The 23,976-nt window shown below is 44.2% G+C and overlaps 1 protein-coding gene across 1 annotated transcript; it reads right to left on the reverse strand.

Moving 5' to 3' along the window:
• Window positions 1-6,003: 6,003 nt before the first annotated feature.
• On the reverse strand, window positions 6,004-22,121 carry LOC115171121 (serine/threonine-protein kinase 17A). Its single transcript, XM_029727649.1, has 7 exons — window positions 21,682-22,121; window positions 16,170-16,382; window positions 10,703-10,847; window positions 9,233-9,359; window positions 9,060-9,108; window positions 8,706-8,885; window positions 6,004-7,980 (listed from the first exon to the last, which is right to left on the reverse strand). The coding sequence occupies exons 1-7, from the start codon at window positions 21,777-21,779 to the stop codon at window positions 7,695-7,697; spliced, it is 1,098 nt and encodes a 365-aa protein (XP_029583509.1). The 5' UTR covers window positions 21,780-22,121; the 3' UTR covers window positions 6,004-7,694.
• Between the last annotated feature and the right edge of the window lie 1,855 nt (window positions 22,122-23,976).

The raw sequence follows: 23,976 nt of genomic DNA on the forward strand, positions 1-23,976 counted from the left end.
GATTCTGATCCATTTGTTACTGTAAAGTGCCCTTTTTAAACAGTAGTCCTCAGACATTGGGAGAAAGAGGGAACACTGTGTTCTTCTCCTGACAATATTTTTTTTCTAGGGCCCTAAACACTAGGCCCCCCATCTGTCATAACAGCACAAAGTAATAATAGTTGTTTATTTAGCATACTTTTTTTTACAACTTTTATTTCCCAGCGTGTCATGGATAAGCAGCAGTAAGAGCTGGCTTGCGTAAGAGGCCTTGAATCCCTACTGTGTTTACATCACCAGCCCCCACGTCCCTCTCCCCGTCCCCCGTTGGTCATGTTTCAAAGCAGAAAGAAGGGATGAGTTTATTTTTCTCCTTTACCTAATTAAAATATACAGTGTTCTTTAACTGACCACAAATAATCTCCTTTGGAATGTTATTTTTCTAGTATGGTTACAAGAGATTTCTCCTGGGTTAAAATCTGCTTTTACAGCTGTTGTAATTGTACTGGCTCTGATTCTCAAATCTCTTCACATCCACTGATCCAGGTACAGTAAGATATAGGGACTTACAGGCTCAATATGTGATATTAATCAATTAGGTACAAATATGTGCACAGTCACAGCTCTGTGTTAGGTATCACCCCCCCCCCCCCCCCATTTCAAAGCCCAGTATTTTGTTGAATAACAGTATTTGCACAGTCTATTTTTATACACTTGTGTGTACTGTACACTGCCTGTCTGTGTGTGGCCTGTGTGTACAGTACACAGGTCTATAGGGACGGCAGTGTACTCTAGCATGGAATTGGAACATTGTGTACCTTGCTAAACTCATTAGCCTGATTCTAACACCCCTTTAACATCCTATTGACAGGCTTACGGAAGCTTTTTTTCCTTTGTTTACCACAATCTGTGAATTGGAATTCGATCGATCATATGCTTTTCTTTAGGTCGGCACATTTTTTTTCCTCCCACAATTAGGGCCAATGAACCTTGGATGTGACAACCCCAGTGCTCAGCCAACCACAAGGTTCTTAGAGGTGACAAACTGGCGGCACACATATCCAATCATTTCTAGCCCGTTATTGTTTAGTTATTCCAATGTGCATCTGCTTCTACTGTCTGAGTTGCAGGCACATTGAAATGATGGAGAAATCCTATTCTAGCTTTAATTCAAGGCACCGGTATAAACCACAGGCATTACTCTAACGTGAGTGAAATGATCTGTGAATTACAGGATCATTAATGACCCCCGACTGTGGAACATAGACTAACCATAGCATATTACCCATTTTGACCAGGATGACTGACCCAGTCTTAGAAGATGCATCTTTCAAGTAAAATATCTGACTTAAAAACATAAATAAACTTTGATTGAAGAAATCAAGTCTCTCCTGTTTGTTTGCCATTTAATAACAGAGGAGGAAGGACGAGACAATTTGTCCTGGGAGTTATAGGACTTGTTACCTCTTGACATTCCTCTGAAGGCCCCTCTCTTTCCCCACAGCAGTAGCTACCTCTTAAACTTAAATAATGTACCATCTGTCAGTTTATCCTGAGACAGGTTAAAGAAAAAACTCCTTAAACTTAAATTGTCACAGCTGACGGATAGTGTAAGAAGGTAGTCGGAGAGACAGATGAGATAATAAAGGAGAGCGTTAGACACTTGAGTGACAGGTACATTAGCTATGTTAAACGCCCAGGTGAGGCCGGGACAGAGAAATCCCCTATTCTGAGGGCTAGGGCTTTTCCTCACGATAGTGTTATTACTGCTAAGAGCTCTGATAACATTGTTACAGAAACACTTTTCCACGACCTGTCTGGCCTCGCCATTGTTATCAGCTGGGTTTTTTGTGCACAACGATTTGGCCGATTACATCAGGAAGTTTCTCACAATATGAACACCTGACTCTAATGACGGCATTGCACAGGCATACACAAACACACCTCTGTGGGAGTGAGTTAAATAACAGCAAAAAGGGAAGGAGGTGGAGTGGAGGAAGAAGAAGCTACAGACACACAAATTAAACAATGACAGCCTTTCTTCACGTTAAAGTCTCCTGTGCTCCCCCGAGCAACCTTGAAAGTATTCTTAGAGGGTTCCAACAAGTTCTTCCATGGTATCCTGATAAATCAGCTGGTCCTAAACTGAAAGATCACAGGTTTATTGGTTTCCCTGCCTCCTCATCCACGCACCCGCCGGAACAGAACCAGTAATACCAGCTGCCATGGCCATCATATCATCACACAGCACAACATTGTCACCATTCTCCTTTACACACACACAAAATGACTTATGTCACCAAACCAGAACCAAAAGCAGCTAATGCCAGCCACCAGCTGAAACCATCATGGTAAATAGTCTGATCCTCAACTCACATGGGCACACCAAGTGGCAGTTATGTCACGTCACTGAAGAATCACAAGTCATAGCTTGCAATTAAATCCAGGAAGCCAGAGTTTTATTGTTCCCTTCCTCTTTGACAACTACAAGCGTGGCAGAGTAGAAGAAGTCACAGGGTAGAGAGGTATTGAGAAAGATAGTTGGAGCATGAGATAGGCCGGGAGAGGAGGGAAAGACCAACAGTATCAGCCTATAGCAGCTAGAGAGCGTGTTGTGTACTTGACTGTTCCCCAACCCCAGAACCCCAGAGCTGAAGTGAACAGTGGTACATGTTGTGATTGGGATGGAAATGACTAAGAGCTCTGAATGATCCAGACCACCAGATTCAGTTCTGTTCCCCCTCACTTTGAAACGCTGGACTCCCTTACGCGCTAGTAGTCACAATGAGCCCACAGAGTTCACTGTGGGTGCCTGCGTGTATTCACGTTAGTGTTCGTGTGTGTGTGTGCGTGTATAGTACTCTAGTCCAAACAACTGTATTTGGCAGTATTTTTATTGCTGTCAGTGAGCTTACCCACCACACAGAAAATGAACCCTATAAGGACTGGCTTAGCTATGCCTCTTGTTTTGATTGGGGCCTTTTCAAAGGTATTAAGTTGAAGTTGAGAAGATCCCCCTGAGTTGAGTATCACCAAGTTCAATAATATAATTTCTGCCAATGCTGCCTGCCTCTTCCTTGTTGTGGCAGGATACAGTTGCCACAGACAGAGAAAAACAGACATCAGCCATCTGACCTAGCAACTTTTTGTTTAGAATGCTTTTGTGTTCTTAAGATTTTTCCAGGGAAAGAATAAATAGCTGTGCTTAACCAAAGGCATTCAATGTCTTGGCTGAGAATGCCTCACCATGAGAAACATATTACCCGCGGTTAGGATAGGCCTTGTGCTCTCTGAACAATTTCTTTTTTTCTCTCTTCAAAGCGTGACCAACTTGTGAAAGCAATTTTCTCTTTATTTTGTCTTAGTTGATGTCTATAGAGGACACAAGCAGAACGTCACTACACATTTGAGGAACAGTATTTGCGCGTGTCATGGTTGGCCTTGTTATGAATAGGAAACACTACTGGCCATGAAACACAAAGACATGAACCTCTGGGTCGTTTCTCAGTCAGTCTTCTCTCAAGTCTCCTGCGAACTGCACTTGATGACATGAGATACTTGAGGTCAATGCTGGAATGTAACACAACAAGTAAACTAATTGGAGAGGGCCAGACAAACAGGCACATACCAGATTAATTGGTATGTCAATGAACTGTCAATGTTGTAGGCTACACTTACGCTACAAGAGGGGAATTAGAGTCATTTGCTGGAACACTGTTGGATCGTTTGTCTGGGCCTGGGGAATGGAATGCGATGTGATGAGGGGTTGATTGATTGACAGGCTTGCCTATTGAACCACATGGCACAGAAAGTTCACTGGAATCTAATTGCTGTACCATTAACAATGCCTTAATAATTGTTCACATACAAAGCTTGTCAAACTGATACAAGTTCTGATATGTAAAAGGTGAGCAGGTCCTGAGAGAGAAGAGCGTAAAGGGGGTGGGGTGGAGAGAGGGAGCATCCTAAGGCAGTCGAGCCTCCTACCCCCCTCCAACCCCCTCCAAGGCCCTGAGCAGGGATTGTTTTGTGATCCCCCCCTCTTGACTATTCTGACATCAACATGATCACACCATAATGAAACTTTAATCAGGAACATAAGCATCAAATCATTTCCCCTATTATGTAAGGTGTGAGGGAGCAGCTTCTAGGAAAGCTGAAAGACTGACTGAGCGATCTAGAGATTGAAGAGAAGGGGGTGAATGAAAGAGGAAAGAGCACCAGAGAAACATGACGGATAAAGACAAACAAAAAGAGAGAAAAGTGAGAGAAAAAAATAAGTAGGCAGGGGTATGAAAGAAAAGACTGTGGGCCATTTTATTCACATGGTGTCAGCTGCTAAATGTCCTTAAGTATTGAAATAGAGCATGGTAAGGCCGTGTGTTGGCTTGGTCTTTCATACAAACAGCCTTCACACTAATCTCATAAGGAAGATCTCTCGAGACGTCATATCGATATGATCTTATGGAAACAAAGTCCAACATTCTATTTGCATAGTATTTGCTCTATGCTCAAACAATTCAAATGAACACCGGTCCAGTGGTCCATATCCCTAATTCCAACCTGTTGTCAAACATGGTCAATCTTGGTTTTGTAACTGGTGATGTTGAGTTCAGTCAATGGTGTCAATATGGGAAGACAAAAGATTCCTCCTCTTCCCCACGTTCTGCTTTTCTGATTCCCTGTTACATTTTCAACTCAGGGATCAAGGTTGTGACAACTTCTGCTCTTTTAGGATGCTTGGTTACCAGGGAACAAAAAGCTCACTGGCTGCTTTTAGCAGGAACGATTTAAAATCCAGATGTCTGACATTTTCCGAACGGAACGGCCGCATTTTGTTTTGTACATCAGCAAAACAATTCAGTACTACTAACATCATGGCTGGAGATGTGAAGGTCAATGGAGATGAGTTAGATGCTGTAACAGATCATTGAATCAATTTATGTCCTGCTTTGGTGGAAAAAGATGGCCAGGACTGATAAACTAAAGGAAAACCTCTACTCCAAAGCCTTTGCATCTGCTTTTCCTCCAGAGAGCAGGTTATCTTCGTGTCTATGGAAGCTTTGCTTTATTCTTTTCATTTATATTGGTCCAGTGGTTTTGAGCTGTAGTTCTGCCATGAAGGCTTTGGTCTTGATATAACTACACCTGAATTAATTAAAACAATACTCACAATGGCTGTCTTCCAGATATCAGGACAAAATGTTCCCTTAACTGTGTGAAACCCAGCAACACAGGCTATGACTATGATCTCTGTCATGGTTTGCATAATGTGTGCGTGCGAGGGTGTGAATGTGTGTATGGGGTTGGTGTGAAAATATAGCAATGGTGTAAAACAGAGCCACTCCTGCTGAGAAAACAAAAGCTATATTAACAAGGGTGAATAAAGGGAGATGGAAAGTTACTAACATTTGCATTCCAAAGGTCTGAGGAGCAGGATATAAAAGGGAAACGGTCACTCCAGGCAGGGCCAGTCTCTCCGTCCATCCAGAGCTCAACACGGCCTGAGTGGAGCTAGCTGGTCTGGGCTTAGTGCCGACCCTCAGCGGAAGAGCACATTAAAGCAAGAATCCAGAACATTGGCATGCAGGGACATTGTCTCCCTTGTTTACTTGCAGCAGGTTAAACAGAGTGTGTGTACACACCAGTGAAGAAAGCGTCGCAGCATGTCCCTTTTCAAGTGACACTGGTATTTCCTGTTAAGAGTGGCTAGATATTTCTGGAAACCCATCAGTTCTTCTTGCTACATTTAACTTGTTTCCCGAAAAAGACCAAAAACAGGAAAGACAGACACTTGGGAAATGGTCTTCAGTGTAAACTGAAGATACTGTTGTTTGAGGAATGTTTTTCAAGTGGAGAGACTTGATATTCGGCACACAAGAGGAGAATATGGTTAAAATGGGTCACAATGGTTCCCTGGTCCTTTGTACAAGGAACTACATTCTGACCAGACTAAAGCTTTGTGGTTGAGGGCACAAGACATGCAGTGGTTGTTCCATGCCTAAACAGACCACACAATGAAGTAAATTCATCAAGATGAATAGTTTAATACAAAATGTACATTTATTGTTCTTCGATACATTTTTGCGAGGCATGCCATCAACATTTATTAATTTCAATGTAACATCCACCTGGACACAAGTGCAAACCTGCCTGAAATTCATGAGCAGTAACCAGGAATGAAAGTCACAAGTACAGTCGAGATAAAAAAAAAGAAAAAAGGAGGCATACAATAATTATTAAAATGTTCATACATTATGGATCTTAAAATATTTTACAGATTATTCTTACACTATCAATCAATATACACTTCAGTACTTTTTGAGAAGTCCAAGAGTAATTTCTCTTCACTCTCAAACACCACATATCCAAAGGAGCTTTCTTCAAAGCCTTTCAATTGGTTGCAAATCATTGAACTGTCATTAACGCCACAATTTAAAATGATTGTGACGTCATTGAATCCTAGTCACTTCCTCTTCAAAAAGACATCTGTTCACAATGCCTGAAGGGAAATATATTGTGACATATCCAACATGGCAAACTGATATTTCAAACATGAGTACATGGAAATTGTGCAACAATAGCAAAAAAAAAATCTTACAAGAATAAACAGAAACATTAACACAACAGGTGAACTATATGGCACTTGGTGGAAACGAGTGATGCAAATATATTAACAATAGATGGTGGGAAGTGGCCATGTACATTTGTGTCTTAATTAATCATTCAACTAAACTGTGCTTTTTGAGCCATTTCATCAAGACTTTGGTTAATACTTTGATCATGTGTAGTTCATTTTTAAAATAAAAAAGTGCTTTAAATTGACATCAAGATTGTCCTTACACTAAACAACAGATGTGATTTAATTAGATGTGGTGATTGACATGGCTTTCTATGTTTGGAGGCCTGAAGTGGTCATATGAACAAACAAAGTCAAAGAAGACTATTTAACCCTTCTGACTGGTTTCTGTGAGGGCACTCCCCTAACACAGTCAGTCAGTTTTCCTTTGCTGCGTAGGCAGCATCTCATCTAGGGACATCTGTCTAACCACATTGGCATCCTTCATAATCAACATCATCATGAAAGGCATTTAAGGTTCAGACCTCAACAAAAGCAAAGTGGTTCCAACTTCCTGTTGGCCAACGTCATTTCCTCTCAGGGTGAGCAGTTACATCCTCACAAAGGAGAGGAGAAGTCCTGGTTCAAAGGTCAGTTAGGGAGTGGAACGTGAAGGGCAGCCAAGGTGAGAGCCAGGTTGAGGGCCAACATGGGATCAACCCAGCCTGGGACAAAGCAGGACTTCCTTCACTGAGAGTGCAGACCAGACCAAGTGATGGATGAAGTCAGTCCCACTGTTCTAGTCTTCATAGCCGAGCACAAAGAACTGGCCCACTCCTTCCATTCACAGCACTCATACAGTTACAGTACCCTCGTTACACATGCATTAAAGTGTGTCAGTGTGGCTCATTACCAGACGCCACGCATCAGCACAGGGTAACATGCATCAAACACACATGGATTTACTGCACACGGTCAGCTGAGCTCAGACAGATATCACACATCCATCGCAGCAGTAGCAGCAGCACACATACAGAGTCAAACAGAGCTGGAGGCCCTGCATCGGACCAGACCAGGTCTCACTGGCTTCCAGACAGTGTCCATTCTGTGACAGCAGTCCAGTCAGTCACTACACAGTGTCTAGTGGAGCCCTTCCTCAGCAGATGAGCTCCTGTTGGATCTCTGGCAGTGCAGGGAAGGGCTCAGAAGTGAAGGAAAAGGCATTGCGGCCTGTCTTGAGGTCTACCTGACCGGGGCACATCAGGTACGAACCCATGCTCTCCAGCTCTGGGGAGGGTGCCGGGCTCTCAGGCTCAGACTCTGATTGGCTGGTCTCAGGCTCGTCCAATGAGGGTAGAGAGCTGGCGTGGAGCTGAGTGTAGAGGTCAGCTGGTCCATTCAGCCAGGGGTGGTTAAGGCACTCCGCTGCAGTGGCTCGCTTCCTGTGGCCACACAGACAGAGAGGACGCGTGTCAGATCTCAAATCAATCATCAATGTCTATGCAGCAAGGACTTTAAAGCTTCTGTTCATCAGTTTTGAAAGTAAAACTGAAATAGCTAATGTGAATACATGTTGAGGAAAGCCAATGGTAAAAAGGTGACAAATATGCAGTTATACAACTTCCTCTCCCTCCCCTTCCCTCAGACACTCTTCTTTCCCTGACAGTCTTTTTGAAAAACCACCAAAGCCCACTTTTTCATCCCAGCCTTTTCCCGCTTTTTGGGATTACTCAGACACACACAGGAATTTTTTTCAAATGTTTGTATTTTTTATACTGCCAATAATCTGCAGCAATTAAATTATATTGAGTGAAGATTATGGCCCTGGATCACAGCGATAGACTACTGCTGTTTGTCATTGAGACATGATGGTGACATACAGCATCTAGCCCTTCTGTGCTGGAACACTTGATCAAATAGTGACAGTGGTGACACAGAATGGGTTAATAGATGAAACGTAACAAGGACCAGTATCCTTATATTAAATGATTCATATGCATTACCACGCGTCGGGAGACTTAACGAGGACGTGCCGCAAGCAGCAGTATGAATGACATTCACCTGCTAATCAGTGTTGAACTCACTATGGGACATGTGGGAGAACATCTGTCGGGCTGTGGCACTGAACTAATTGAGTGTTGATTCTTGAACCTATCCTGTTCCTCACCTGGGGGTTTTGAGCAGCAGGGTCTTGATGAAGTCAATGGCGAGGGAGGAGACGCCCTCGAAGGCATCCTGGGAGTAGTCCACGTTGACCTGGGAGATGTTCAGGAAGGTCTCCTGCTTGTTGTCCCCCAGGAACGGAGACTCGCCCGTCAGCATGACGTAGGTCAAGACCCCTATGGACCTGAGAGATGAGGAGGGAAAGGTGTCAGACTACAAGACATGGGGAAGTATTTCTCTCAGATTTCCACTGTGGAGCTGGCTGGTGATCAATATTTTATGGCTTCTGGAAAAACCAAGATGTATTGCGGACACTAGCTGATATCTGCTTGACACAGTCTCTTTAGCTCATACTCACCACATGTCTGTCGCTATGCTGATGGGTTCATAGTTCAGGATCTCTGGAGCTGGAATAGCATGGATAACGCCAATTAGTCCTGATAAACATTTTATAGTACTGAAGTTAAGAATTGCTTATCTATCTTCCTTATTGATATAAACTGACTGTAGAAGCCAGGATGCAGGACTCACCCACATACTCCGGGGTGCCCAGGATCTCTCGGACTTCTGTCACACTGTCCATGCGTCTGGACAGGCCAAAGTCCACGATGCGGATATCACCCAGTGGGATGGCACTGGTCAGCAGGATGTTCTGGGGCTGAGGGGAGAGACCGAGATAGACAGATTAGACCAAATCCAAAGAGTGCATGCTAAGTGAATTGACAGACAGAGGTCACATACCATGCTTGATAGATAGTTAATCAGTTGAGTAGTCATTGAGCCTCAAGGCCTTCCACTAAAGAGTCTAATCTACCTCTAAATGAATAAGCCAAACCCACAGAGTGTACAGCCCCAGAGGGATTCAATTTGGTTACATCAATAAACAAGGTTCATCCCCTTAACCTATTAGATGATTCCTAGGAAAGGTGGGATGTCTTGGAGGGCCTATCAGATTCGATGGCTCCTATATAAGATGCTTAACCTCTGGGTCATACTGGCAAGATTCCTGGCCTGGGGCCTTTGGCCAGGACATCTTGGGGGACCAAGTGGCGCAGCGGTCTAAGGCACTGCATCGCAGCGCTAGAGCTGTCACTACAGACCCAGGTTCGATCCCGGGCTGTATCACAACCAGCCGTGATCGGGAATCCCATAGGGCGACGCACAATTGGCCCAGCGTCGTACGGGTAAGGGGAGGGTTGGTGGGGTAGGCCGTCATTGTAAATAAGAACTTGTTCTTAACTGACTTGCCTAGTTAAATAAAAGTTTAAATAAAATAAATCTAGGATAAATGAAGGACCAAGAGAGACAGACCAGAGCCAGAGACAGCAAGCCTGTGACATTTCACCAGGGATAGATTTAATACTGTCCATCACTGGGGGAGTAGAAAAGGAAAATGGGGAGCCAATAAAATCTAGTCTGGGGACAGTCGGTTCAGTCCCCCTCACCCAACAACACTGCTCATAAACTCCCTGGATCAGAGGAGGGTTTCTTCATATATAACCTGCCTGCCAAGTTCTAACACGCTCCAAAACAGTGTTTTATTCATCATTATCAACAATACAAATGTTTTTGACATCACTGGGCAGACAAAACAAACCTATAAGACTTACAGCTTTTGTTCTGTGTCTTCTGTTACACAACCCTGCAGTATTTTACAAAATAAGTTCTAGAGAGAAACCAGACCCTGACAGGGTTCATTTGTAAGAGCGGGAACTCCGGGACAAAAACTATGCAGCATTCACATAAAAACAGTTGTCAATCGTTAAAAGCTAACAGAGTAACTTGGATGGGTGTCTTTATTTGCTAGACATGTCCCACGTACAGGAAGAGTTACTGCTCTGCCACATTAAGGGATTCTCATTGCTTAAGGGGAGAAATATGGCAGTTGAGAAACAGTCGCCCATTCCAGGGGTGCCCTGTTTTTTTTACTAGTCTCTCGCTTTGACAGCCGTAACTAGTAGCGGGTTTAGTTCTGGGTTCCGAGATGAGCTTTCTACTGACCTTCAGGTCCAAGTGGACCACGTTGTTGCGGTGCAGACAGGCCACGCCGGTGAGGATCTGTCTGGCCAACCTGATCACATCCTTCTCTGTGAAGGCCTCGTCGTTCTCCGCAACACACTGGTTGAAGATCTCTCCACCGGCAGCACTGGAAAACACAGAGGCAATGGAGGATCAAAATAGAGCCATAGTGATGAGCTGAACAACAAACAGTACATGTTTATTATATCTGGAGTTTTTAAACTTGGGCTGCTGTGATTGATTGCTGATTATGCATTGTAAAGCATTTACACTCGTGAAGTCTACACCCTAACACTGTAAATCACTGCATTTGTACAACTATCAACTCAAACATGATGACAATGCCAATCCCACCTCTATCCCGTTATCACATACACAGTGAAGTGTGTCGAGCCCTAGCCCGTGATTTTCTATTTTTTTAAAGTTACGCAACTGGCCCTGTGGTTATTGTACTTTGGGCTTGGGAACAGGGTCCGTGCTCCACATCCACACACAAAGCATGTGACTCCTGTCTGTGGCACTCCGACGTTCCCACACGGAAATCAGAAGAAAAATGGTGCCTCCCTGACCTCAGCTTTGACTCGAGATACGAGGACCCATATCAGTCGGTGCCAGCCCCGGATAAGGCTTTCCAGAGTTACACACACACATTCCAGATCAGTTAAGTCAAAAACAAAAAACGAAGGGGAAAGAATTTCAAATCTATCAAACTAGAGATCCCTGTCGTATAATAAAGAGTTACCTAAGACTTGAGACAGTGACAGCACACTGAAACAATCCCATAGTTTACAGTAGTGGATAGAACACTAAATTGCAGGGATTACCACCACACCGCTGTCTCTCTCCCCCAAAATTGGAAGTTTATCCAATCTGGGCATCCACTCCTAACTGCTCAGGATTAGGGGGGGGGGGGGGGTTATCCTATTTTTTTGATCCACTTAGAAAATAGAAAGGCTAATTTCCAAATTAAAATGCTGACATCTTTTTTGTTAAGGCAAATTCCTGGTTTATCAATTCTTGCCATGCTTGTGTAACAATGGTAAGCAATGCCGTCCGGGACATGGCAGATTTATGTTGGATGTTTCTCCAAAGCAGATGAAAAGCCTGGAGAGAGGACGCTTGCCTAATAGCACAGCCATGTGTGGGGGATTTAGTCAGCACACAAGCTTTTTATCTTGAGAGGAAATCTGCGACCATGGCCCGGGCATAACTGTTACATCACCACACCATCCAATCCCTGGGTAACCTCGCACTGTTGCATTCTCACCTTTACTGTCCTCAGCTGTGAAAATATGAGGTTTTGTTTTTCTGGATATCCATCATTGGGCCATATAAATCCCCTTTCACTTGGGGCTCCACACATTTAATGCTGGCTGTCTCTTTTGACCTTCTGCCCACCCCACCTGCTGAACCCCCCCCCCCAAAAAAAGAGTTGGTGGAAGACTACTAAAGGAAGAAAGGGGACCAGTTCCTACAGTACACATGTATACCAAATATGCATAGCAGGCCTAGTTTACCAGTTTTCGGGAGAGAGGAAATGAGAGACACCAGTGTGTCGTTGGAAGCATGGCTTTGATTTATGCTTGCTGACAACTGCATGATAAAAAAAAAGCAAACTGATAGTGTCTCTCATTATTCGTCTGTTCCATGTGCTGGGTCTCAATTTAATACAATTGACTCAAATAGGTCTAATTATCCCACCCCTTCCTTTCCCCGTTTGAACTAATTACCAATAGGCGGAAACAAAGATACCCTCCAAAATACTTTAATAAACTCATCTAGGAGGAGACAAGGCTTTTAGCACTAACAAGAGCCATCCTGTAGAAATGAAATGGACTGAGGACATACTCTCCAAGCACTTTGGAAAGATCTGATACATCTCCTGCCATCATGTTTATATGGTCTTATTTCTCCCTCTATGCATCAGTGGATCAGTCTCCCCACTGTCAGTCAGCAGACAGATGACATGGAATGGTTTCCTATCCACTTAAGACAGAATAACTGTGCAGAGTCCCATCAAAGAGATTCACAGTAGCCGTCACCCGCAGAACATTAAGGTTGGGCGGAGGGCAGGCAAAGAGCTACTTGAGAATGAGCTGAAGACCGATGAGCCATGAGTTCTCAATGAGAGGATGTGGGACAGAGTGTGTATTTACGTGTGTCCTTTACAATATTGGCTGCATTCTCGCAAGCCAACTTGGTTAGTCTGGGCATAAGATCTCCAGGAATAGGCATTTTACTCTTACTGGCCAGGTACCAAACCTCAAAGCCTACTACTGATCACTTCTCACAAGGCCTGTGTGTTGACTACATTGTGTACTCAGTACAGCACATAGACTCTGGTTTCAGAGTTGTCATCATTTAGATGGGATTATGCTGTGACAACACTCATCCTCCAATACAGGAGACTTGATGTATCAAACCTTACTAGAACGAAGAGAACTCGGTACAAACTGTTTTTCAAGGAGGTTTTTCCATTTCGAAAATTGGAATACAATTTATTAGACAGCCCTCATCCTCAAAAACACTTTTACTAGTTCCTAAAAAGATTTCCTGAAGACTTTATTGTAGTTTTAAATGAAGGCCAGCCCATGCCAGACAGTGGAGATGCGTGTCAAAGACTCTAATATAATCAATTTACTTATCTGAGGACTGCATACATTTGAAGTGACAAAGATCAATGGCTGACATGGACTGGAGGGTTTCAATTTGCATTACGCAAGATGTCTCAATACCCACGTAAAAACGTCAGATACCGTTACACTTGAGGATGAAAGCAGAATTAAGAGGACAGAGGGGGAGAAGAAAAAAAAGCATCACTCTTTCCAATTACAGAGGGGCTGAAAAACTGTTCTAGAAAAAAATGACCTCAGGAAAGATTCCATCAGCGCTGAAAGATCAAGCTTGAGTGAGTCAAAGTGCTACATTTTCATAAACATACCCTGTAAAGCTTTAAAGCTGCTCTAGGGTTATGATTGGCCGGGCAATCTGTGGACCTGACTGCCATTCCCAAGACTATCCGATTGCCTGTAATTGGTTAGGATTTTGAGTTCCTCTTATCTGAAGTTACCTCAGAGTTTACAGCAGTGTCATGAGTTCAAAGACGGAGGTGAAACGGCTAAGTACAGTATTCACAAAACTTGTAACTCATATTGTTTGCCAGATGATAAACAAATATGTAGTGACTGAGGGTTGGACCAAACCTTAGCCATGCGTACACTGACCTTGAAAAACTAACGTCGGGTGACTTGGTTCATCTAATTTTCCCACATATAATGTAGACCTCTAGAAATGTACCTGCACAATACTGTATTTGTCAATATGACAAAAACGTAAGATGTTTGGTCTCATCCTAGAGGGTTGTTTGATCTCCGGTAACACCATGGGTTTTCCTTGACAAGACATGTAGACAGTTGGGAACACACAGATGACAATCTAAGGTTTGTTGGAGAATCATTGAAGAAATGTATTTCTTGCAACTATTCACCACCATCAGAAGCAGGCCATGGACTGTGCCCCCGAGTACAGAAAGCCATTATGATTAAACCGTCAGAATGTGTTCTAAGCAGAGATGATGCAGGTTAATTTCTCATTAAAGTGGCATTTTCATTTAGACTAGTCGTTATGTGTGGTGCTCGCGCAGACTGGGTTTAAACTTACTGATGAGGAACATTTTGTTTCTCGCTTCCATTTCTCATACGTTGCGTGGGGATGTGGTTGTGGCTATGTGCAGACCAATGTGTGAGTATGTGTGTGTGTATGCGCATGCTACTTTGTGTGTGTGTGTGTGTGTGTTCTACTTTTGGAAGCATTACTAACTGCTTTTATGTAAACCCACAGGAAATGGAACATTCTCTGGTTTGCAGCAAAGCTAGCCCACGCTGAGGTCAGAGAGCCCTTTAACAGGCAAAGAGTTCACAGTCATACAGGCTGCAACAGCATCTCGATGGCTGCAGATTACCAAGTTAGTACAGGACTTCACTAGGAACCATAACCTATACTGGGATCTGGATGACCATAGGCCTATAAGAATCTCTAAAACTTTCAGACAGACAAAGGAAGACTGCACAAGGAGGTGCAAAGTTATCTGGCAGCTAGTGCAGGGCTATGGACCAGTGCCTGCCCCTGCAGGCATGAAATAGTGGCTCTGCTTTCTCTTTCACACTGGGGTCCAAGGCCAAGCACATACACACCCCCCCTATAGGGAACCTTTTGTTCTGCAGGAGCATTCTATGTCTAGGAGAGAATGGGTGGAGATGTGGGTGGTTTATGACCAGACCAGGGTCAGGATGGGACACAGTCTTTTGGTTTTCTAGATTAACTGGTTGGTGGGGTGTTGTCTATTTGTAATGGGGCTTGGGGGTCATTACGATGCTTATTACCATCTCTGGCTCCTAATTAGAATGAGACCAGAGTGGTCATTTAGGACAGCCATGACACATACGCTAGATAGTGGTCATAGGATATGACGCCAGACCAGACAGATCCTTTCCTTCCACCCTGACCTCCATGCTTTGTTGATCAGATGGATGCAGCTCAGATGCAGACTGGTTCACCTGTGTTTGGATGGAATGGATGCTTTGAAGCATGATGAAATAATTTGACTGATGCTAGCTTTCCTTAAAATGTATCATGTGACAAATACTTATTCTCAAGAATCTTCTAGATTGAGTCATTTGGTCCATCTTCATCCGTCTGTTTATAGAATTCACTGACACAATCAATCAGGCAAGGTAACAAGAATCGGGGATGTGGCTATGAGCACAGCGACCAACCACAGGGGAGTTATCATTTCCTTATAAGGTTACAACGTTCAAGCAGGCATGCATGTGTGTTTGGTGTGCGTGTTCATGCAGCTGTTTTTAAGGTGAGAAACTCTTGAGTGACATGCAGCTGCATCCTCAGCAGAAAGAGTGCAACACAGGAAGTCGACGTGTTAGGGTTAGACTGGAGAGATGTAATCTACCATTTTTCAAGAAATACAACGCTCTGACATTCACGTCACTCAACATCCTGTCTACGCAAGATCTCATGCGGTTTTGAAACAAAGATCACATTGAAAAATCCCATGTTTTATATGAGCAGAATACATTTTTACTCAGGCGACCGCATCAATCAAAACCCCTCGAAACTACGCAGAAAGAGAAAAACCTGCAGAGACGGAAAGTTTTTTTTCCGGTAAATGGCGCATAAATGGTTTTTCATTTCCCCCCTCATTAGGAACCTTATCATTTCATCCCGTTTTCTTCCTGCCAGTGCTGCATTGTGGTGAAGCATCAACATGTACGGAGAGTTTAAAAGGTCTTCTAGATTACCATCACCAGCATTTTCTCCCATCACTGGCGACAAGAGCTAAGGGTGGTGCAGATATCCAAACACACACACTCACATATTGTGCACACCACTTTTTCCATGGACTTTGCGTTTTGATGCATACGAGTTCACTCACCACTCGAGGATGAGGATGATCTCAGAGTTGGTCTCGTAGACCTCATGCAGCGCCACCACATAAGGGTTAGCCTTGGCTGACTCCAGAACAGCGATCTCGTTGAGGATGTCCATGCGGCAGTCCTCGCCCTTCCGACGCTTCCTCAAGAACTTGGCAGCGTGCTCCTTCCCTGTCACCTTTTCAATGCACTTCTTCACCACAGCAAACTTTCCCCTGGGAAGAGAAAAATAGTGGGGGAAAGGATATGTTGAATAATCAGAAACACAATTAAGTGTCATTTACAGTAGGCATACACGTTTGATTTGGTTGTCTTCAATGTCTTATCGGTAAATCTGATTGACTCTGGCCATGAACCTGCAGGGAGTAATCATGGGAGAGAAACAGCAATTACAGCACTGAGAATTCCAAACAATGACGCAACCAATAAAGCAAAACAAATTGCAGTGCAGCGAAACAGATTACAATAGGTAGGATGCACAGGCCACTGAAAGACCACCAAAGAAAATGAAGAGGTGGACTGAGTGGTATTACAAAACAGAGGGATACACATGGAGTTATCTACCATTGTTATGCAATATAGGACTGATGATAAACACCAAGTGATACGCTCCCTCATCAGTGTAGTAAGATATCCTTCTCTCCTCTTCCTCCTCCACAGTGGAGGGCCTGACAGGCAGGAGATAGGAGTGACGGTTGGGCCTGAGTGGCTGTATGGACAGGCGGTGGGGGGGGGGGGGGTGATAAGACTAATAGCACTCTTTAAAAGTCAACATAAAGAGAGGACAGCTGGGCTTGTTGTCTGTCCACAAGCCCCACCCCCAGAGAAAAGAAAAGAGGAACATACAACCACAATTCTAAAATACCATCTGAGCATTCCATTTGCTGCTGCACACATTGATGGATTCAGCAGAGGTGTCGAGGGTCAGGCTGCGGGTGTGGGCAGGAAATCCGATGTGTAGAATCACCCCACTGTGTCCAGCCTTCTACAAACACCATCCCAGGGCGATAACGGAGCCTTGTACACTTCCCATTCTTACAGCTGACAGCAGCGGGGGACAAATGGAATTCCCAAACGCCTCCACCCAGACCTTAAGCAGGACCCTGCATCTCCTCGGACAGCCACACAAAGGCCTGTGCAGGCTGACCAGCAAACATGGCAGCCCCTGCACAAGGACCACCCACTTCCCTGGGGCTGGACTAGGGGAGAAGGGGTCCAGGAGGCCACAGCGGAGTCCTCCTAACCCCTGAAAAAAAAAATGGAGTCCGCAACTTCACTTACCAAATCATTTGGCATCCCAGTTAGAAAATGTTGGCCTTCCCTCACTTCCCTGGTTCAACTGACAACTGTTTCTGCCATGTTACTTGACATACGACAGACACTGCTTTGGAGTCAGATGTCTCGGCCAGACAGAGCCTGGCAGTGAAAGGCAACCATTCATAGAAACTGCAGACAGAGCCTGGCAGTGAAAGGCAACCATTCATAGAAACTGCACAGGTAGATATAATGGCATCCCAACGGTTCTGCTATTAAAAGCAGTGTCTGTATGGAGAGGGAGTGTAAACTTGGTGCCGGTCATTTTCTCACATCTTTCCTCCAGGCTGGCTGTACTGTAAACCTAAGCCTGCTACTCCTCCTGGATATGTTAGCTGGCACAAGCCCATTCCCTGTGGGCTGTTCCTCCTTCCCCTTTCTTCACTCTCACTGGTTCCCAGCCCTAGTGAGGATTGCTAGGGCACATTGTTCCAAATCAAAAGACCCAAACCAGTCAAAGTCAAAGCCTTTCTTCTTTAATTAGCCAATTCCCCAAGTTCAGAGCAGCTACCTCTGTGCTGGGAACTGCCGATGAAATTAAAATAAGCCACAGGCGATGCTGAGGAGCAACAGGAGGCCTTTTAAGATGGTGACAACAGGTCAAAGGTTGCTAAACTAGGCCATCATTACCCTGCTGTTTTCACACACTGTCTGTAGTAACACACCAGAGGCAAGAGCACAGGGGTTACAGACAAAATTCAACATGCTTCAAATGTCTGACCCATGAGAGAATACATGACAGCCTTCAAGCTGCTCCTTAGAGACACTCAGAAACCATGTCTGCCACTTGAAGGTTGTCTTTAACATTTTGTGTAAATCCCAAATCCCACAGAAAAGGTAATTATGCAGACACACCAACACCTGATTTGCAGAACTATCATTACGCAGCTTCATGTCTGCATGTATGTGGTGTGTCAATCTCCAAATCAACAGGGACGTTTTCATTCAGTATGCATAGACACCAACCCAGGAAGTTGTGGTGGTGGTGATGGCACTAATCTAACTGAGAAACTGTTTTTCCTGTGGGGTCTGTGTTTCTCTGTGTTTCAGACATGAGTCACTCCCCTTTTGAGAAACACAGACATCTGATCGCCTTCAGCTGCCTCACAGTACAGGCTGGGTTCCTCTTCCCGTTCATTAACGCCTCTCAGACACAAAAACCCACACATTTTTGTTAAATGACAACCCCTTTGCTGTCCTTCTAAATCATAGTGAAGATAGTGAAAATCTAGGCTAAGTAAATATCAGAGGACACCCATTTGACCTAGAAACAGGGATCCGTTCCAACTAATTCAAAGTCAATACCTTTCATGTCAACTCTTGTAACTTGTCCTCAAAGTCAAAACTCTTCTACGTTATCTAAATGCCTGAGGGTCATTGAAGGGAAGCAATCAGGGGCAGATTTCAGAAGCCTTCAAAAGGTGTTACTGCGGAAATCTGCTCCAGAAGGCTTACCAGGGACCACAATGTCTCAAACATAGTGGAGAAGAGAAAGGGGGGAGAGATCCATCCCTCCTCTTCTACTGGCCATCTAAATCTTGACAAGCTGCTCTCCTGGCATCCAACACAGCTCACATTCCTGCACTTAATGGGATTTATGAGGCCAGATCAGGATGTTGTGGGGGCGAGGAGGTAATGAGAGGAGGATGAGGAGGAGAGAGAGATGGGGGTGGAAGGAGTGCTGAGAGGACGCTGGGCTCGCTCAGAGCTCAAACAGCCCCCCCAGGTCCTGGCTGCTGGCCCAGGATGTCCCATGGTGTCAGACAGGGAAATCTGGCTGCTACCAACTGGCAAAGTGAATGAGTCTTTATTTAGCACCCGCCTGCATACTATCCAGAAGAGAGAGAAAAATGTAATACCTCCCTGTCTCCCACTCCCTATGAAGTTATAAAGGACGGTTGCATGGGGTATTGGTACAATATCACCTGAGACAGAAACGATGCGATGACCCAAGTCCAGACGATTTAATAATCCTAGTCAACAGGTTCTAAATAAAACATTTTGGACCTAGGGAAGTAGTAGCCTGGCTACTGGCTTTTTAAAGGGAGTTTAAAATCTCTGAGACTCCCCCATTCAACCGCCTTGGAATGCACACATTTTAGTGTCTGGGTTCAAATGCATTGTAGGTCACACTCGCTGATCTGTGGAGAACAACAGGGGGCCGGAGCAGGGCGGAGGGAGACTGATGGTAATTGCACGATATCCCCCACCCTGACCCCCAGGACAAAACAGCTGATTGGCAGGGAATTAGCCCACTGTAACAATCCCAAACAAACAGCCATGGGTGAGGCTGTAGGCATGGTCTGGATTCTGGAAAAAACAGAATAATAGCAAACATCTCTTCCTGTGTTAATAGCTTGTGTGTGCCAGATATTCCTTGGATGGTGGAGATATAGAGATAGGGAGCTACTGAGACCAGTGATGGTACATGTAGGTCAGAGCATATTTCATGCTAATAATACTGGGGCAGGTAAAATGCATTGCATATTCACCTTTCTACCGAGGGCCCCCACAGCAGTGACAGTTAAAGAGGGGAGAGATAGGGATATAGGGTAAAATTATTCTCTGACATCTCAATTCAGTTTACAGGGGACAGAATGTGCCACAATTGAAGGAGAATCAGAGAAGTCTCACAAGCCATTGATTGAGGCTGGGATAAATTCCAAATGGAGGACATTTTTTTTGTGCTAGTGTTGATACTGTATGTGTATCATGAGCATAAAATGGTCCCGTTTTAGAATGAAGTAACATTCAACATACCATCCGCCCCAAAATAAAACAGCACATAGAAAAACAAGGTTGATTTAGCATCTCATTTATCAACTCAAGTCCTTACTCATGGAAAATCAGCCATGCTGGCATCCGAACACTCCATTTAGTATGATACGTTTCATATGGTATGTATTCATTTGTGGCTGTCCATCATCCATTTAGTATGATATATTACGAAATGCAATTCATTCAATATGTTACGAATTTGCAAAAAGTTTGATATGTTACGAATTCCAATTTGTTGCTGCTAACGTTCGCTAGCTGCTAACGTTCGCTAGCTGCTAACGTTCGCTAGCTGCTAACGTTCGCTAGGAGTTAGGGTTAAGCGTCAATGGTGGAAAAAGTACTCACTTGTCATACTTGAGTAAAAGTAAAGATACCTTAATAGAAAATGACTCAAGTAAGTCACCCAGTAAAATACTACTTGAGTAAAAGTCTAAAAGTATTTCATTTTAAATATACTTAAGTATCAAAAGGTAAAAGTATACATAATTTCAAATTCCTTCTATTAAGCAAACCAGATGGCACAATTACAGTTGGCACAATTACAGTTTTTATTAGCGGATAGCCAGGGCACACTCAGACATAATTTACAAATGAAGCATGTGTTTAGTGAGTCCACCAGATCAAAGGCAGTAGGGATGACCTCATAAGTAATTTTGTGTCAGGGAAAATGTATGGAGTAGAAAGCACATCATTTTCTATAGGAATGTAAAAGTAGTGAAAAATATAAATAGTAAAGTACAGATACACCCAAAAAACATATAGTACTTCAGTACTTTACACCACCATTAGGTTAAAGGGTTACGGTTAGGGGAAGGTTGGCTAATATGCTAAGTAGTTGCAAAGTAGTAAGTCGTTTCAAAGTTGCTAAAATGCTAAAGTTGTCCATGATGAGAATCCAACACGCATGCTAGACGTTCGCGTTATTCACCTGGCCAACAAACCTATTTTTTTGCCATAAGTAACCATACCAAAAGTAACATATCATACTAAATTTAAGTATTCCAGATGTACGTTTACTATGTTACGTCTAGTCTATGAGACCAGGCTGGTTATACTTAAATCAAATTCCAGAAATATCAGGGCTCACAAAGAATAAATCCCACATATTTCCCTTACAAAAAAAAAAAAGCCAACCACACAAAACAATTTCATGGGCGCAGATCGAGAGTCTTCATGGCAGTGCCAGCGCCACTCATCCCGATTGGGCCGACACGTTGAAATGTTTACTTATTCCCGTTTGCACGTGCAGAGAGAAAAATACAAACATTTCCCATTTGTAATCCCTCACTTTAAAGACTGAACAGTGTGTTTACCCCTGCCTCCCCGTGTTTACTTCGCACTGCAGCACGCATTGACATCTATTCTAGCTCATCATTTCATGATCTGGACAGGGTAACCTATTAAACATTTCAAGCGACTTACCTGCCCAATTCTCTGCCAAGCAACTCATAATTGCTCGTGAAAGGATCGGTCCTAATTCTCGTGTGAATTTTTGTCACCATCCCGTTCTTGTTCATCATTGCTTCGCAGTCCGTTTGGAGAGAGATGATAAAATATATTTCCTTGACAGATGTTATATTTGCTGTTCTATACGTTCAAGTTAATTTCATCACAAAAAATACAGAGGAAGATAAATGAAGAGAAAAATATGTTGTAATAGAACAGCAAACTTCTCAGCACAAAAAAAATCCCCAGGTGAATTATGTGACCCTCAGAAAAAGACCTTCACTGACAAGAAATAGAAAGATTAATCATTCAAATATGAAGGAACTGGTAATACACCGCAGTTGTAATCAAGCCAAGCGTTCGCTGTATGTTGGTTTGCGTGTGGATAGACAGTCCCAAAATTGAGCTCTATCTCAGGGCCAGGCTTTCTCAGTGACGCTGTGACATGAAAGCCAATGATAATTTGACTTTGTTAAGGGGGAGGGTTAAAGTCAGTGCGCATACTACGACACGGCTGATAGACAGGCACTAGCCTACTTGGGGTGGCATTCAACAGGTTGCCTATTCCTACTGCCTCAGTAGACGTCTTAAAAAAATTGAACACAACTACATCTCTAATGCAGGTAGTAAGCAACCAAACATTACCGCCTACTGCTTAGATTTTGCAACACACACACACACACACACACACACACACACACACACACACACACACACACACACACACACACACACACACACACACACACACCTAAAAACAATGTGTTTGAAGTAACAGAAACATGCCGTAGGCAAGTGAGCAATCAAATATGTCAATCATTACTTTGGGCAAGATTTTACCAGGTGAGGCATGCATCTCTCCCACATATACTGCAATCACGGCAGTCAGTCAGACTGCCCATGGGGCATGATGCTAGGAACTGCTCTTCTCTCATCCTGAACATGTATCCTTCACCCCACCGCTGGGAGTGGCACATTTTATGTAAGTGTCCCTGCCCTGCTGCCTGTCATCTGGCAAGAATGTACAACATGTCCCCATCCATTGGCAGACAGATTCAGACAAACACACAAAGTAGAACTACCATGGCCTGAAATATCATGGCCCGTAACAATGTTAAAGTCCAAAATAACTTCAAAACTAGGGCAGTCGTCAAGGATCGCAGTTTTCCCTTTATCTTACAATGACATAATTTCATCAGGACCCCAAATAATAAGATAGCATCCCTCCCTGGGCAGGCACAGTGGAGACCCAGTAAATTGGGCAGCCACAGTGGAGACCCAGTATATTGGGCAGCCACAGTGGAGACCCAGTATATTGGGCAGCCACAGTGGAGACCCAGTAAATTGGGCAGCCCCAGTGGAGACCCAGTAAATTGGGCAGCCACAGAAGAGACCCGGTAAATTGGGCAGCCACAGTGGAGACCCAGTATATTGGGCAGCCACAGTGGAGACCCAGTATATTGGGCAGCCACAGAGGAGACCCAGAAAATTGGGCAGCCACAGAAGAGACCCAGTATATTGGGCAGCCACAATGGAGACCCAGAAAATTGGGCAGCCACAGTGGAGACCCAGTATATTGGGCAGCCACAATGGAGACCCAGAAAATTGGGCAGCCACGGAAGAGACCCAGTATATTGGGCAGCCACAATGGAGACCCAGTAAATTGGGCAGCATGCATGGCAGGAAGTCAGGCATCCTCATTAAGTAATTGCTGTTTACAACTGGCAGTAGAGCAGAGCAGAGCAGAGTGAGCTGGCCCATGATGCAGGAGCACCAGGCCTGGGCTGGGCTCCGTCCCCTGGGAAATGTGTCACCTAAGCACCAGAGGCTTGCTGAAGTCACGGCTGGCCTGGGCCGAGGATGTTCAATGTTATAGGGCTGAAGGCCCTGCGTTGGGGTGGATTGCCCCCTGGACCAACAGAGCTGGTCATTCTGTATGGGGGACAGTTTTCCTACACAGCTGAGACACACCCCAGACAATAAGGGAGCGGGGGGGGGGGGGGGGGGGGGGGTTGAGGTTATGACCTCACTTTACAAATGGTGTAGAGTGGAAAGACCACATGTGGCAAGGTGCCATATTGATCTTTATCAAGCCATTCATTCACAGGACCAGTCAGCTACGGGGTCCTGCTGTAGCAGAATGCAAATGTACTGCTGCTGCTGACGTTGAATATCAATCAATGGTGTCATAATGGTAGGAAACATATTTATCTTGAAATTGGGTGAGTCTTTGTTTTTGTACATTATAGCCCAATTTTCATTCCCTGTGTT

This window comes from Salmo trutta, chromosome 32 (genome assembly GCF_901001165.1).
Source record: "Salmo trutta chromosome 32, fSalTru1.1, whole genome shotgun sequence".
NCBI classification, from domain to species: Eukaryota; Metazoa; Chordata; class Actinopteri; order Salmoniformes; family Salmonidae; genus Salmo; species Salmo trutta.

Bases quoted from the DNA above. Each gene is read 5' to 3' on its own strand.
- LOC115171121 (XM_029727649.1), bottom strand. From the start codon at position 21,779: ATGATGAACAAGAACGGGATGGTGACAAAAATTCACACGAGAATTAGG. The intron at 16,383-21,681 runs GTAAGTCGCTTG...TTCTCTTCCCAG, and splicing joins CTTGGCAGAGAATTGGGCAG to GGGAAAGTTTGCTGTGGTGA. The intron at 10,848-16,169 runs GTGAGTGAACTC...TGTGTTTTCCAG, and splicing joins ATCATCCTCATCCTCGAGTG to TGCTGCCGGTGGAGAGATCT.